The sequence below is a fragment of the Molothrus aeneus genome, chromosome 4 (assembly GCF_037042795.1).
Source record: "Molothrus aeneus isolate 106 chromosome 4, BPBGC_Maene_1.0, whole genome shotgun sequence".
Taxonomy (NCBI): domain Eukaryota; kingdom Metazoa; phylum Chordata; class Aves; order Passeriformes; family Icteridae; genus Molothrus; species Molothrus aeneus.
This window is the reverse complement of record NC_089649.1, coordinates 638,908-653,943: the sequence shown is the minus strand read 5'-3', so window position 1 is coordinate 653,943 and position 15,036 is coordinate 638,908. Positions and strand designations below refer to the sequence as shown.

The following is a 15,036-nucleotide window of genomic DNA, read 5'->3' as shown; positions in this document are numbered from 1 at the left end:
CAAAAGGGATTTTCATGCTGGCTCTGTCCCAGCCCCACCGCTGAGCACAGGGTCCTTATCCTCCCAGCGTGCCTGTGCCCATAGCCCTGGGGGTATCCCTGCAGCCCTTCCTCAGAGGCCAGTGCAGGCTCTCAGAAGTTTTTCAGCCCGAAGGACTGTGCCTGTGGGCTGCACCCACCTCACTGCTGCTGTGCTCTGTGGCACTGCCAGACTGGCTGGTTCCCACCCAGCCATCCCAGACCTCGGGTGTGGCAAGTGGGACACAAAGGCAGCTTCTCCCCAGCCCCTGACATCTGCTGCTGGAAGTGGTGACTCCACACTGTGCCAGGGGAAGAAACCTGCAAAGGAGACAGACAGACAAAGTATCAGAGAGGGGAGGCCAGGGGCCAGCCTTCTCTGAGCTGGGTCAAAGCCCATGCCAGGAGAGACACAAGCTGCATTTCCTTGCCACCACAACTGCCAGATGAGCGCCTTGGCAGTCAGAGATCCAGGTGTCCATTGGTGGGCTCAGTGTGTCAGGGCTGGCTGAGCTCACTGCCCAAACCCTGGCAGGGCACGGTGGTGACTCCTGCATTCTCAGACCGTGAGCCTGAGCAGCTCCTTTGGAAGGTGATGAATTTGCAGGAAGGGCGGCTGTGGGGTGAATAAAATCCATCACAGCACTTGGCATGGCTTCCAGCCTCTGCCAAAGGCAGGCTGAGCTCAGGGCTCCTGCAGAAGTCAGGGATGAGGCTGACAAATGCTCCCGGTGGCTGCACAGCTCTGAGACAGCTGATGCTCACCTTTGGTTTGCAAAGATAGGGACACTTTGCCATAAATGTCAGGAAACTGAATCTTGCATTAGTGCTTAATCACTCCAGGGGCAGGTGACAACTTTCCAAAGAAACTCTGCATTTAAGATCAGGACTGACCAAGGCCATGCACTTCCCCCTTTGGGAAGTGTGGTTTTCCAGCTCCATTTCTAATCCAAAACAGGGCATTATGATAGAAACATTACTATTTTATCCATGTTGGGGGTGGTGGTGCTCCAAATTTTGCATTAAGAAAATGCAAATAATTTCCAACATAATTTCCATAATTTCCACCCTTTTTTGGATGCACACAAAAATATCAGTATTCCTAAGTTTAGAACGTTCTCTGCCTTTTTTAGGATGAGCATAAACCACTGCTTTTCTCCAGGAAATTTCCCAGCTTACTCCCCATGGCCTGCCATAAACAAGGCAGGGAGGCTGTGCTCCCACCCTCCTCCGTCCCGATGCCCTAGCCCCACGGCTGCCAGCACGGGATGATGCTCCCGCCAAGAGCTGGGGATCCGGGAGTGCAATCTTCCAGGTGGCCACTAGATGGGAACGAAAGCAGTGCTAGGAACGCCACGGAACGCCACGGGACGCCGAACCTGTCAGGAATACCAGCTGATGGACAGATTTTTTTTCCTCGTCTGTTTGATACGAATTCACTGAAACAAACCAGCCTGGCCGAGTTGGGAAAAAAACAACAAGCTTTGACCAGTGATGAAGCAGCTGGAATGAAATACCCAAGCTCAGTTATCACAGCAGAAAGGAAATCTAAATAAATAGGTGAATATGCTGGGAGCAGAAATAACCCTGAATCTGATTACTAGTCTGATTTCTGATATTTGCCCTTCCCTCTTTAAATGCTCCTCTCCTCCTGGTGAGCATCCCCAGGGGCTGGAGGAGCTGACCCCCAGTGAGCTCCATGTGTCTGGGAGGTCACAGGTGCTCTGATTTAGTGAGGTACTGAGTCCTGGTTCCTCCAGACTTGGCTTCTGTGTCCTTTTTGCTGTCAAAACCCTCACCATCCTTTCTTGCTCTCACTGCAACTCTATTCTCTGATTTTCTGTCCTCTTATTACAACTCCTCATTCAGGTTTCCATTGCGCCCCTCTCGGCAGTGACCCGAACGCTTATTCCCCTGTTGTCGTGTGAATCCGGATATCCACTCTCATCAGCCAGTTTTCTCTCCTAAATTTAGCCTCCATTTCCCTGTACCGCACAAATGCCAGCAGCTCTGGGAGAGGCAACTGAATTGATGTCTCTTCCTCTTCATGTGGCTTTTCCAACTTCCCCAGCTTCCCATTATAATGAAGGGCATCAATAACCAGCCCAACAAACCAGACCAGAAAGAGCCACTGTCACAGGACCATTGGGAACAAATGTCCATGGACAAACGGGGATTCCAAATTGTGCCTGGTGTCTGTTCACTACTGTATCTCATTTCCTAAATTCTAGCTGGATTTTCCTATCAAGAGGCTGAAGCCCTCTGGTGACTGGGTCAGAAGGATCAGACTAGCAGCCATCAGGTTAGGGCACAGAGATTTCTCAATATTTTTTGATCAGTTTTCTTAATCTCCAAGTTTGCTGGGAAATCTTTTAATCATATAGGATGGGATTATATCATGGGAGTGTTGGGGTAATTTAGGTTTGGCACTGGCTTGATTAAAATAATGATGTCTATTTGTGCAAGACTAAAGTTCTACATTTACTGATGAAACACCTTCCATCTATCCTTCCTTACGTCCGTCCTTTCTTCCCTTCTCCCATCCATTCATTGGTCTATCCACCCATCCTTTCTTCAGCGCAGACACAAAGGATGACTGCTACTGACCCGGGTCAGATATGCGATGAGTACATGACCCGTGAGTCTTCCCAGCTCACTTAAGCTCCTCTCTCCTCCCTGAGCCCCATCCCTGCCCTTCCCACGAGCAGCCCCGGGACGAGGTGCCAGATGCGCTGTGCAATCCCAGGCTTGCCTCACCGGGGACAAGGACCATTTGTCCGAGCGCCCCCCGCCTGTGTGATGTAAGCGGGACACTCAGCGAGGCTTCCTGAGCTCCGCGGCTGACGCACTCCCAGGAGAGCCGCTGCGGGATTGCCCAAGCCGGCAGGCACGCCAGGGCAGCAGCCTTGGAGGCAGCAGGCTCGGCTCTGGGGCTGAGCACAGCTCTGCCCCGTGGGCTGCAGCTGCACAGAGCCCTGCAGGGGGGGGCTTTGGAACGCTCGAGCAGCCAGAGACATCGTGCCAATGGCAGTTCCACCTCTGGTGCCTCGGCACGGCACAGGCACTGCAAGCGTTTGTCCCTCAAGAAGTGATGAGGTGGTGGGCGGCTTACATTGCTGTGAGGACTCACACTCCGATCTCTGCAGTTCTGTGGTTGGTGGCTGCTTTTGGAAAGGTCTTTCTTCTAATGCCCTCTTAAAACAAATCAGCCATGTAGTGACCAGGGGAAGCAACACCAGTGACATCTACACAAAGCCAGAGCATTTTGGAGGGTTTACAGTGAGCCCTCACATGAGCACAATCCTTCCACAGGACACCAGGAAGGAGTTGCTGCTGTTGCTTTCTAGGTCAGACAGCCCCAGGCTGGAAAACAAGCATCAGCTGGCATTTGCCTGAATCCCAAGAGGCTGGAATGAGTTTCAGATAAAACATACAGTCCTGTGGGCAGGAATCCCAGGGCAGGGTTACCAAGAGGGCAAATCTGGGATGAGACAGGTTTGAAAAGGATGGGAGATGTCAAATGGAGCACCCCTGCAGCTATGGGAGCTGTGGTTGCTCAGTCCTCCAGAGAGCTGCCAGCACAAATGTCCTGGGCAGAAACCTGCACAGTGACTTGCTGGTGACCCTGAGGATAGGCTGATGGCCACCTGTCACCCATCTGTGTGATGACAGGTCATCAGCTGGGTTTCTCCAGCACCAGCCTCTAGTCCCTTTCCCCCCTCCCACACTCCCTGTGCTGTGAATTAGTTTGTCACAGGCTGGGAAAAACAGGCCTGGCCTGTAATACTCATGCAGCAGGCAAAGCCATTGTGTCAGGAAGGCTTTGGCAGGGCCACCCAGGAGACACACCATGGGTGCTCTCACTGCAGGAAAGAGGCAGCCAAAGGTGACTCTGACAGTGGGTGGTGCAGGTGAGGAAGAGCAGCACCAGAGGGACAGAGGTGGTGCCAGCAGAAACCATGGAAAGAATGAGGGAGGTTCATTCTCAGAGGCAAATTATTTGGGGTGTGTCCCCAGGACCCAGCTGTGTGGTTGCTGGACCGGCAATCTCCGTCCAGCCAGCACAAGCTGTTGAGGTGGCAGGCTGGTATGTGGCCCTAAGTTCTGCAGTTTCTCAATCATGTGCAGAGTGAGAAAAACACAGGTGCTGGAAGGGCTGCTATGGGCTGGGAGTCGGATGAGCAACAGGATAGGTGGAGAAAGCCCAAGCCAGATCAGGACAGTCAGCTGAAAGTCAAGACAGATAAAAAACTCCAAACAAATCTTGCACAGGCCTGAAATTGGACTGCTCCGGTTAGATGTGTCTGACCCAAAGTGTAGGGCATGATAAATGCCAGGCTGCTGCTGTTACTGCACTTGTAACCTTCTCCAAGAGCAGCAAGGGGTGTGTGGGTTTGAGAAAGATTGATTTGCAGCTCCAGGGGCTGCTCAGGTCCCCTTCTGGGATTCTCCTGCCAAGCGGAGCAGAGGGGCAAAAAGGTCAGTGTTTGGGGACCAGGCCTCAGGGCTGAGCCTCTCCAGGAGTCCAGGAAAAGTTTCTGGAGGATAAACAGGGACAGGCCAGAGTAGCTCACAGGCAGGCAGGGAAACCTCAGGGGGAAAGGATGTGTCACCACATATCCTAACTGGGTCACAGCAAGAATGGAAGGAGGCTCCAAGAATCGATTTTTGCTGCATCTTCCCACTGGGAAAGGCTGTGTAACAACGAGGCTGTGGCTGGGATTGCCATTAGCTGTCATCAGTTAGGCAGCAGAACAGGTTCCTGTGTCACAACCAGATTACAGGAGAAGGAGAGAGGAAGTGAAAAGCTGAAGGGCAGCTAATGGGGGCCTTGTGAGTTAACCCAGTTAAATGGGAATGACCAACAATCCTCTTCTAGTTCAATGCTGAGGGTCTAGAAGGAGCAGGGAAAACTTTGCACCAACCAAACTTATCTTAACCACTGACTGACTGGACTGGGCTGGGCCAAGACAGCCCTGTAGCACTTAGGTCACCTCAGGAGGTGGCAGGAGGTAGCCACAGGCTACTTGCACAGGCCCAGCAGGGCGAGCATAATCCCTACAGGATAACCCACTGTTGCACAAGCCAAGGGATCACTGCCCGGACGTCTGGCAGTGACCAGGAATGACGTAAAGGTTGGGCTTTTTCTCACATCTTCTGAAAGTGTGAGAAGGGATGAGATTAGCAGGGATGATTCAGGTGCTGCAAGAATCCTTCCTGTTCACAGAGAGCCAACACCTGGGGTTCAGCTAAACCTCATCAGGCTACTTGATCACTATTTTAGGCCAACAAAATATTTATGGCCAAACTCAAGAATTTTCCTTGCCCTGTTCCAAGCTGTACAACGGATGCTGTGGCAGAAACTCTGTGGGGAAGACTTGTGCTGGTTCCAAAGCAGGTGTCCTGCTGCAGCTACACTCACACCCTGAGCTGCCACATGTTCATGTGCTCAGCTGCAGAGGTTCATCAGCTTGTGCTACTGTGCTACTCATCAGGCTTGTGCCTCCCTGCTAAAATCCAAAATGCAGCCAGCACAACCTTCCTGAGGGTATGGATGAGACAAGATCCCTGCTGCTGTCATGCAGTCTATGTTGGATATGCTGCACTAGGAGCTGTCCTCTGAGACTTCCTACAGCTGTGCCAGTTAAAACTATCCATTGGAACTAAAGGTGCATTGATACAATCATTAATAGTACTGTGGTTTCTCTCTCCAAGAATAACTGCTGAGGCCTCTAAGACACTGCTCAGTCAAGCCATGCTGGGTTTCACTCTGACATCCAAGCATTAATCCAGCATTGCCAAACCCATCAAATAACCCATCTCCCCAAGAGCCACATTACCGTGTCTGTTAAACCTCTCCAGGGATAGGGCCTCCACCACTGCCCTGTGCAGCCTCTGCCAGGGCTGGACAGCTCTTAGAGTGAAGAAATTTACCCCAATATCCAATCAGTACCTCCCCAGGCAGAGCTTCAGGCCATTTTCTTTTGTCCTGTCCCTGTTCCCTGGAAACGGATCCCCTGACCCACCCCTGCTGTCAGGGAGTTGTGGAGAGACAGAAGGTTCCCTCCAGAGCCTCCTTTTCTCCAGGCTCAGGTCCCCCAGCTCCTTCAGCTGCTCTTCCCCAGATGTGTGCTCCAGACCCTTCCCCACCTCCCTTCCCTGGATATGCTCCAGGCTCTCAATGTCCTTCCTTTCATGAGGATTTGTTGATGAAGATACGGAACAGGACTGGTCCCAGGACTAAGCCCTGGGGAACATCCCCAGTGAGGGGCAGCCAGCTGGAGGTAACTCCATCCACCACCACTCGCTGGAATCAGCAGACATTTTGGCTTTGTCTAGGAGTTTTATTTCAAGGAATACAATTGCTTTGAGTATATTCACAAGAATAAATATAAAATTCTTCTCTCCAGAGCAAGAAGATGAGTTTTTATAAAAATATATGTCTATCCGAAAGAACCACCTAGATGGGATTCCCTTAGGAAATATTATTTAATAAAAAAATAAAACACTGACCATAAAATGCTTGACCTATGCTTATTGAATCACCAAACAATTGAAAATTTTTAAAGGTTATAAATATTGTAAATATTATTAACAAAAATAACATTTAAATAGACATGTAGGCGCTGAGTCCATCCAGATGAACTGAACACTGCAGGAAGCCACAGCTTCTCCTATAGGGCACCAACTTCCTTGTATTCACTGGCGTTTGTCTGTCTCCGCTTGCTGCGGTACCTGGAGTAGAAGAGAGAAATGTCAGTTCTGGAAAGCCAGTTGCTTTTGGGGAGTGATGGGGAGTGAGGGCAAAGGAAAGAAGGAAAAAAGCTGTACCAGCTCCTCACATTTGTTTAAAATCTCTAGCAGCTGGGCTCTCTCTGTCTGTGCTCATTTCCAGGTCTGACTTCACTTGAATGCAGTCTCCTTTCTCGACTCTTCACTGACAATTCCACATCTGCATTAAAGTCTTCCTGCTTGTACTAGGCTTGTCTTTGAGAAATCCTGCTGGTTACCATCTAGCTGCCTACCAGATCTGGGAAGCTGAGCTCTCCTTCTGGACTTGTTCCATCTCCTCAGCTCTCTGACAAACGCTTACCATTAGTTTTTAGGCTGGAGAAGGATTCCTGCTGCTTTGGATCTGTTCATGGAGAAGAGTACTGTCCCCCATGGTAAAGCTGATAAGGCAGTGCTCATGATGTCACATCACAATAAACTACCAGATCAACAAATCAGCTGATAGAAATCCAGCTGCTCTTCAGCCCCTGATGTCTGAGGGAATGGCATTACCAATGAAAGAACTAGAATTTCCCTACTCCCTGTCTGCTCTCTCCTTGAGCTCAACACACCCTCTAAGCCAGACAGGAACCAGCCTACAGAGCCCCAGAGTGAGGGTGAACGGGCACTGGGAGTGCTGCTGCCTGGCCTGCAGCCTGGCCTGTGCCATGCTGCCAGCATGCTGCCTGTCCTGAGCACCTCAGGCGCAGCTGAGCGGAGCTGTGTGTGGAACTGCCCCAAGAGTGAGCTGCTCCAGGCTAGCCGGGGGGCTCAGAGGATGCCTGCCACCCCCAGCTGGCCTGGCCTCCTGAGCCACCAGGAGCACAAGTCTCACCTTCTGCAGATGTAGTAGGCGGCGAGGGAGAGGGCAGCAAGGAAGAGCAGGACCACGATGACGGTCAGCGCCACGTACTCCTTGCTGAGGGGCTGCCGCACCAGCTCCGAGTGCACGCAGCGCACCCCCGAGAAACCCACGTCACACCTGAGGGAGACAGAGGCATAGTCACACACGTGGCACTGGAGTTACACCTCAGCAGCTCACAGAGCATCCCAGGCTGCTGGCCTGCTGTTTCCTCAGGGACCAAACACTTAAACTGATGTAACTCAAGGCCACGTGGCCTTAGAGATGACTGCAAATTGTTCAGGTTAACAAGTAATACCCCTAAAAATGCCTAAAGCATCTTTATTTTGTAGGTTGGATGAAAGGAGAGACCTTGGTGCTGTGCCTGAGCTCTGGATCTCATACTAGTATAAATACAGATGGACAGGGAAGCACATCAGAAAGAATGTCCCAAGTCTAAGCTGGGTTGGTCACTAATTTCAGGTGTCTGAGACTCTCAGAGAGATCACTGGAGGCAGCACATGTGCTTAACACTGCTTTAAATGCAGCTGAGCATTACAGATGTGGTGCTCCTCTTCACTTTCTTGTGAGCATTTAATACTTGGCTGGATTGCTGTTTCAGCTAAGTGTCAACGGCAGCCAGAGCAAAGTTCACCTCAAAGCCCACCCCAGGGATACCTGCAGGATGAGTGGGGCCTGTCCATACCTGCAGTAGTGCTCATCCAAGTCCACAATGTACACACACTGCCCATGGAAGCAGTAGTCCTTCATTTCTGGCTTGCATCTCGTTATCCCAACTTGGGCCACACGTGGGCTGTTCTCTGTCTGGACTGCAAAGATATTTCATTAGCACCTCAGGATGTGGGCAATGCTGCTCAGAGAAAAATGATTCCCAAGGGCACCTCAGTGAGGCTGCCAGCCCAAGGAAGATGGGCTGGCAGCCCATACCAAAGGCCTAGGTATTTACACAGAGCTGTGCAGTACTTACTGAGTGCTGTTGTGCAGTTCTCCATTTCACCAGGCCCACATAACGGGATCACTGTTGTGCCCTGGACTGCTTGCAATAGGTAACCTAAAAGACAATGAAAACAACAGTCAAAACTAGATGCATTTTGAGTTAAGTGTTTAAGCTGCTGTAGTAATTAATGCAAGAAGAACAGAAGCTTCTCATCATGGTAGGAAAGACCTGAAGTTGAAAGCTGAAAAAATACAGGTCTGAGTGATGTGCTGCCTACATTATATACGGCAGCCCAAAGAAACATCTCTGAAATGCAAACTTATAATGCAGAACAAAAAGATTCAACAGAAACCTGGTGTCTGTGACCACTTCTCACCCACACTGTGAGTGAAACTGGGCAGGAAAAGGCTTGGAGAGATTATGGGGAGAGGCAGGAATTAGGCCATTTGATGATTGTGTTAGGTTTCTGACTGGTCTGGCATGGCACCTGTGCAAGGGAAATAGCCAGGCTTCCACAATTAGGCATGACAGTCCAGCACTCATCACAGGAGGAGTACTTTTGCTGATCAAAATCAAGATATCCTTGACTCACAACAGCCCACAGGAAGAGAATTTCCTAGGAATCTGCAAGTCAGTGCAGCTGGTGACTCAGCACACCAGGTCAGTGCTGAGCCAGGCTCAGCATCCCACCACTGGCTTCAGAGACCACAAACTGCTCCAGGTAGGCTTAACACAAAAGCTGCTCTTTACCAGCAAAGAACTTGCTCAGCCCTCTCCTCGCTGAAGACAGCTGAAGGGCTGGACAGTTCCTGCACTGACACCCACTCCTTTGGCAGTTCCTTGCTGAAGGCCCGCTTTCAAAGCCACTAACACGAGATACCAAACACTCCTCATCTGCCCATGGGCTTGGAGAGGTTACTGACCACTTTATGGACCCTGGGCCACTGTAACCTAGCAGAACACCAGAAGAAACAGACACAGCGTTCAGCTGTTCCACTAGTTAAATGAACATTTGCAAGCAGGATTGGAAAGCCAGCACAGGTGCCTATAGTTTCACGGCTAGTCCATGAGGAATAGTGAGTCTGTCCCAGCTGGCCATGAAATCCACCTTGCTAAAACTCCTGCTGTGGTCACAAATTAACCTGCTCATGAACTGCTTAGTCATCAGCCCCATTCCACGGAAGTCTGTAATTTGTGTCTTTGGGCTGTTTGCCTCTATTAACTTGTCAGGTCATGCATGTCTAATGGAGGGAGTGTGCCTCCATAATTTCCCGATCATTCTAATTCAACTCCAGTTATTAGAAAGTGTCATTACATCTCAGGGTTAAATCTAGCAGTGGTAATTTATGGGTTTCTGGCAGCTCATCTACTTCTGGGTGATAGGTAGGCTTCCTTTATCCTTCATTCCAGCTACACACCAAACCAGCAGGAATATCTAAGAGGGACGGGGCTTCTTCCTGTGTTTGCATTTTTAAAAACATCATTCCTCCTTCTTACCTCCCTCTGCAAAGCTAATAAACCAGATTTCCACCAAGCTCTAGAAGAAAGAACAAAGCCCAGGTCCCCTAGAGCCAGAGCAACAGTAACAGGTCCATGATGCCAGCACCTCTACCAGCTGGAGACTCCTGTGCCTACTGGCATGACTCAGCAGGACCTGCCTTTCCCTCCAATGGGGCAGGACATGCAAGTTTACTTTCAGGGTGGGATTTTTTTTTTGTTTTAAGCAGCAGTGTGCTTACTGTAGATTGCCTCAGCAGCAGCAGTTTAACATTTCTGTGAGGCCCATCTGAGTTGCTAAAACATGAGTTCAAGTGTGTGAAAGGAGAGCCACCAGCTGTCAGACAGGCAGCCCAAGGACCTGAGGTCCCAAAAGATGCTGGAAAAAGATTTAGCAAGCCAGTTCTTCTTCCCAGGAACTAGGGGGACATTTCAGGAGTGCTCCATGGACTAAGCTGCTCCCTTGGAAGGGAGGAGCTATGGCACAAGACAGCAGTGTCTGACTAAGGACACATCATGTCACAGAAAGAATTAAGGACAGAAATGAAAAAAAGTCAAGGCTACACCTGCCAGAGGTATCTGAGATACCCACTTGTTAAGCAGATGGATTAAGCCAGCTGAGGATCTCATGCAGCCTACACATTTCTGTCACAGTTTGCTCGCTTCCTTGACCTGGGCATAACCCCAGCAGCTGCTTTTTAAGCTGGAGTTCTCAGTTGGAAACTTAGAGACTTAGCAGAACCTGGCTTTCACATTTGAGAAAACTCCAACCAAAAGGTCCATGGAAGAGACAGGTTAGCTCTCCTCTTGGCTCCAGAAAGGAGCATGGCTTTCCAGTTAAAGGCCACAACTCAGACATCTATGGGGGACAAATTAAAAATAACCTCCTCCAACACTGCCCAAGGGCTTTCCCAGTCCCAGCCATGTGCAGGTGCCTCCTCCACCTGATTGCAGGCTCTCAGGGCCGGAAAGGCTGGACTGCAGGTGTGGATATTTGCTGACACCCAGCAGTATTTGCTACTTTTGGGCAAAGTTCTTCCTGTTCTGCACTGCTCTGTTTTGCCCTTTCCCCCATGCACATATTTCCCCTCTGACATCATCGGGAGGATAAGGGATCTGCACACAGCACTGGCAAAGGAGAGCCTTTCCCAGGATATTTATCAGATGATGCATACTAAACACAGCACCTGGGAGAGGTTATATTTTTATTCCTTCACTGTTCATTAAGCAAACACAGGGTACAAGATAAGGGTAATGAGGTGGTGGATTTTCATCTGTGTCTTGCAGTAATGTGAGTGTTACATGTCGTATTCCTACATCATAATCCCATCCAGCTTCACAGGTATTCCTGCAAGGTTCACACTGACAGCACTTACTGGAACAGGAATAATGCTGCTGCTTACTTGTCTTTCCATGAGGGAAGAAAGGAAAATGAGGGCCAGTGACCAACTGCCTTCGCTTCCTGCAGCCTCTATCAGAAATGACCTACAAGGCTTAATCAACAGTTTACCCACTGTGAGCCAGCTGTAGTTTCCAGTGGCAGGATGACTGCTAAGGATGAAGGATGCACAGGCAAGATACACTCAGTTGAGGACTGCTCTGTGGAGGATTTACACTTGGGGAACTGTCAAGTTTCTGAGAGCTCAATCATTATTTGAGTTGCCTTTGTCTGTCTGTCTGAGATTGCCAGTCCTGTACTAATTCACCTGAATGGTGCTACCTCCCATTTGGCATCTCTATGGTCTCTCTGCCACAGCAGCAGCACCTACACCCTCCCCATGGGTTGCACTTCCAAAGCAGAGGTGCCCAAGTGACACACACCTGAAGGATCTCAGCCCATTTTAACTGCAAAGACAGACCAAGGTGCATCCCTACCACCTGATTTTGGACATCCAGGGGATGTCTTAACTGTCTTCTGTCTTCTTTGGCAAACCAAGTGGGAACATGGAAGTTACCCAGTCTGTCCCACTGGCTTTGTGAGCATCCCTACTACCACTGTTTAATTCCAGATCCACAGACTCACAGCTGTGGATGTCCAGGATCAGGTCACAGCAGCTCTAAGGCAGCCCTGGAAACACCAGTCTATCATGGGAAGACTGGTGCTCCAAAACTGCTACAGGCCCCCAGGATCATCTTCAGCATTGTGTCAAGACTTACCCTTGGGCAGAGATAATGCAGTTATGTGCACCCCATCATCCCAGTAGTGCCCCCACCCCTCTGGAGACCTACAAACCACTGATCTTACTCAGGTGCTGCCCCTGTGCCTCAGCCACACTGCTTCCCACCCCCTACATGGGTCTGAGTTCCCTATGCCACAAAAGCAGCAATCCCTTATGACTTCCAGCCGGACACACCGGCCACTAACACTTGCCCCATCCTCAGATGCAGCAGTCTTTATGCTGAGCCAGTTTGCTGAGAGCCAGGAGAATCTGACACAGGAAAACATAAGGACAGCAGGTCCTGGAACTGTCCAGTGAGTCCGACGTCCAACTCCTGCCTTCCCCTCTGAGTGGGCATTACAGGGAGCACAAGGGGATCAGTGCCGAGGCTCCTGCAGCAACTCCCACAAAAGGCAGGTCCCCAGCTTGTCCCCACCACCACCACATCCACATATGGCTGGCATAGCACCGTGTCCTCTCAGGAGTGAGTGACATCTCTATCTCACCACTCCCTTGCTGCTGTCTCCAGGCCCACAATAGCCAGGATATGAACCTGGCAAGGAGACTGTCACTTCAGTAAGGCTTCAGCCATTCAGCAGGGAACCTCCTCCAGTCTGGCATAACACCAGTGCCAGTCTTCCCAGAAGCACCAAGTTCTGCTTACACTCCTGCCCTGGGAGGGGAAGGCAGTAAAGTGCTCATAGCACTTGTTATGATGCCACCTAGCTATGACTAACCCATCCCTTACTTACTATTAGGTGTTGTGCCTGCCCCGGAAACAAAGAAATCCATATACAGATCCATGAAGACATACCAGTTCCTACCAGTGTCATTTTTGTGCAAAGCATGGCTGACTCACAGACTATGAGACATTTAGCCTGCTGTCCTGACAAGTGAGATGCTGTGCAGCAGCTACTCCATCAATTGTTATGGAAAGACCCAGCTAAGAGGAAAGACACAAACTCATACTGCAGTGGGCTCAGAAGGTGAGGAAAACATCTGTCCCAAAAGAGAAGTCTTGGGAACTGAGTTTGTCCATCTACTATGACCTCGAGCCCAACATCCTGAGTGCGAGAACATGCTTTGTTATTAAAGCAAGGTGTGAGTGTGCCAGGTCCCAGGACTTGCTGCCCACAGAGCTCAAGTTGCCCAGCAGGGTCAGCTCTCAGCAGTCACCACCTGTCACTGCCAGCACCCCATGGAGGTGTGTGACAAGGATCAGCTCTTGCATCACAGCACACCCAGGCCGCAGGACTCTTGATGCTCTAAGGATACACGTGGTTCACTTGAGACTTTCAGGTAGCTTATGTCATACAATGGAGTAACACACTCCCAGCGAGGAGGTGGAGAAGTGTCAAGCAGAAGGAGGCCACAACCTGTTTTGTTATGATCAGGAAGTCTCTGCTGCTGTGAGGATTCACCCACTGAACTCACCCAGAGCATGGCCTGGGAGAAGGCAGCAGGACCAGGCTACAAACAGGACAGGTCAAGGTGAAAGGGAAAAGACTGCACTGAGAGCAGAGCTGGTGAGAAGGGAAAGAATGTCCACCTTCACTCAGTCACAGGACACACCTGGGCATCGCACAAGCAACAGAACATCCTGTAAGAACACACCACAAAGTGTGCTGTGTGCTCCACTCCTCAGCTCATACAATCCACCCGGGTACACCTGTCAGCGCCCGAGAGTTCATCTCGGAGACAATCCCATCAGCCTCACCTGAAGGCAACCTGAACGTTATGCTCTGAGGCAGATTTCCCAGCAGCCAAAGAATGTCCCTGCCCCAGGACGCAGCACTCGAAGCCCTCCCAGCCCTTGCCCGCGGGAACGGGGACCTCGCTGCTTACCGAGGAAGAGCAGCAGGCTGCGGGCCCACAGGCAGCCGGCGTCCATCGCCCTCGGTGCCCGGGGAGCAGAGGAGGCGGCAGGAGAGGAGGCGGCAGGAGAGGAGGCGGCAGGAGAGGAGGCGGCAGGAGAGGAGGCGGCAGGAGAGGAGGCGGCAGGAGAGGAGGCGGCAGGAGAGGAGGCGGCAGGAGAGGAGGCGGCAGGAGAGGAGGCGGCGGCGGCGACAGGAGCGGCGCAGGGGTGTGCAAGCGCCCGGCCGGCCGGCAGCACTTTTATGTGCCCACGGAGAGGCGGGGCCCGCCGCCGTGACACTCAGCTTGCCCGGCCAGGGCAGCGGCTCGGCTTGGCCTCCGCGCTTCCTGCCCCCCGCCCCCGGCCGCCCCCTGCTCTGCCCGCGGGCCATGCCTCGACAGTGGGCAAGGACAGCACCCCCGGCCCGGCTTGTCCCAGCCCTTCGCCCGGAGCAGGGGGCAGCTCTGCCCACTCCGGCTGTCGGCTGGTGCCCGGGTACATTAGGTGTCCCTGGTTCCAGCAAGTAGCACTGCAAATAGTACCTGGGGCCGTAAAATTATCCGAGCCCTCTGAGCAGTCTAGCCCATGCGCTGACTTCCCGGGGCTGTGGATGCCTACGGCACAACCTCGGGACCGCTGTCTCTGCTTGCTTTCAAAGCATCCATCCATGTGATGTTCAATGGCAAGAGGCCCTGCAGAGCCAGCTGCCCAGGTAGCCCCTGCCAGCACACAAGGGACCACTGGGCCATTGCATTGCCATAAACACCACCTGTGCCTAAACCAAGGGTTGGGAAACACCCCAGGGTGGGCAGCTGGAAACTTGCTGGGCTAATCTCCCATCTCCTGGCATTTCTGAAGTGACCCTTAGCACACACGTGCAGCTGCCAGGGAGCCCCGGAGCTAGGGGCAGAAATGGCTTCTTAGGTTACAGCACAGGT

The 15,036-nt window shown here is 51.5% G+C and overlaps 1 protein-coding gene across 1 annotated transcript; it reads right to left on the bottom strand.

Moving 5' to 3' along the window:
- Positions 1 to 6,347: 6,347 nt before the first annotated feature.
- On the bottom strand, positions 6,348 to 14,155 carry EREG (epiregulin). Its single transcript, XM_066549292.1, has 5 exons — positions 14,089 to 14,155; positions 8,618 to 8,701; positions 8,336 to 8,459; positions 7,624 to 7,770; positions 6,348 to 6,752 (listed from the first exon to the last, which is right to left on the bottom strand). Exons 1-5 carry the CDS (start codon positions 14,132 to 14,134, stop codon positions 6,692 to 6,694), a joined length of 462 nt encoding a protein of 153 aa, XP_066405389.1. The 5' UTR covers positions 14,135 to 14,155; the 3' UTR covers positions 6,348 to 6,691.
- Positions 14,156 to 15,036: the final 881 nt, after the last annotated feature.

Coding starts and splice junctions, on each gene's coding strand:
- EREG (XM_066549292.1), bottom strand. CDS start 14,134: ATGGACGCCGGCTGCCTGTGGGCCCGCAGCCTGCTGCTCTTCCTCG. Junction 8,702..14,088: donor CAGCCTGCTGCTCTTCCTCG/GTAAGCAGCGAG, acceptor ATTGTCTTTTAG/GTTACCTATTGCAAGCAGTC. Junction 7,771..8,335: donor TTGGATGAGCACTACTGCAG/GTATGGACAGGC, acceptor TGTCTCCCTCAG/GTGTGACGTGGGTTTCTCGG.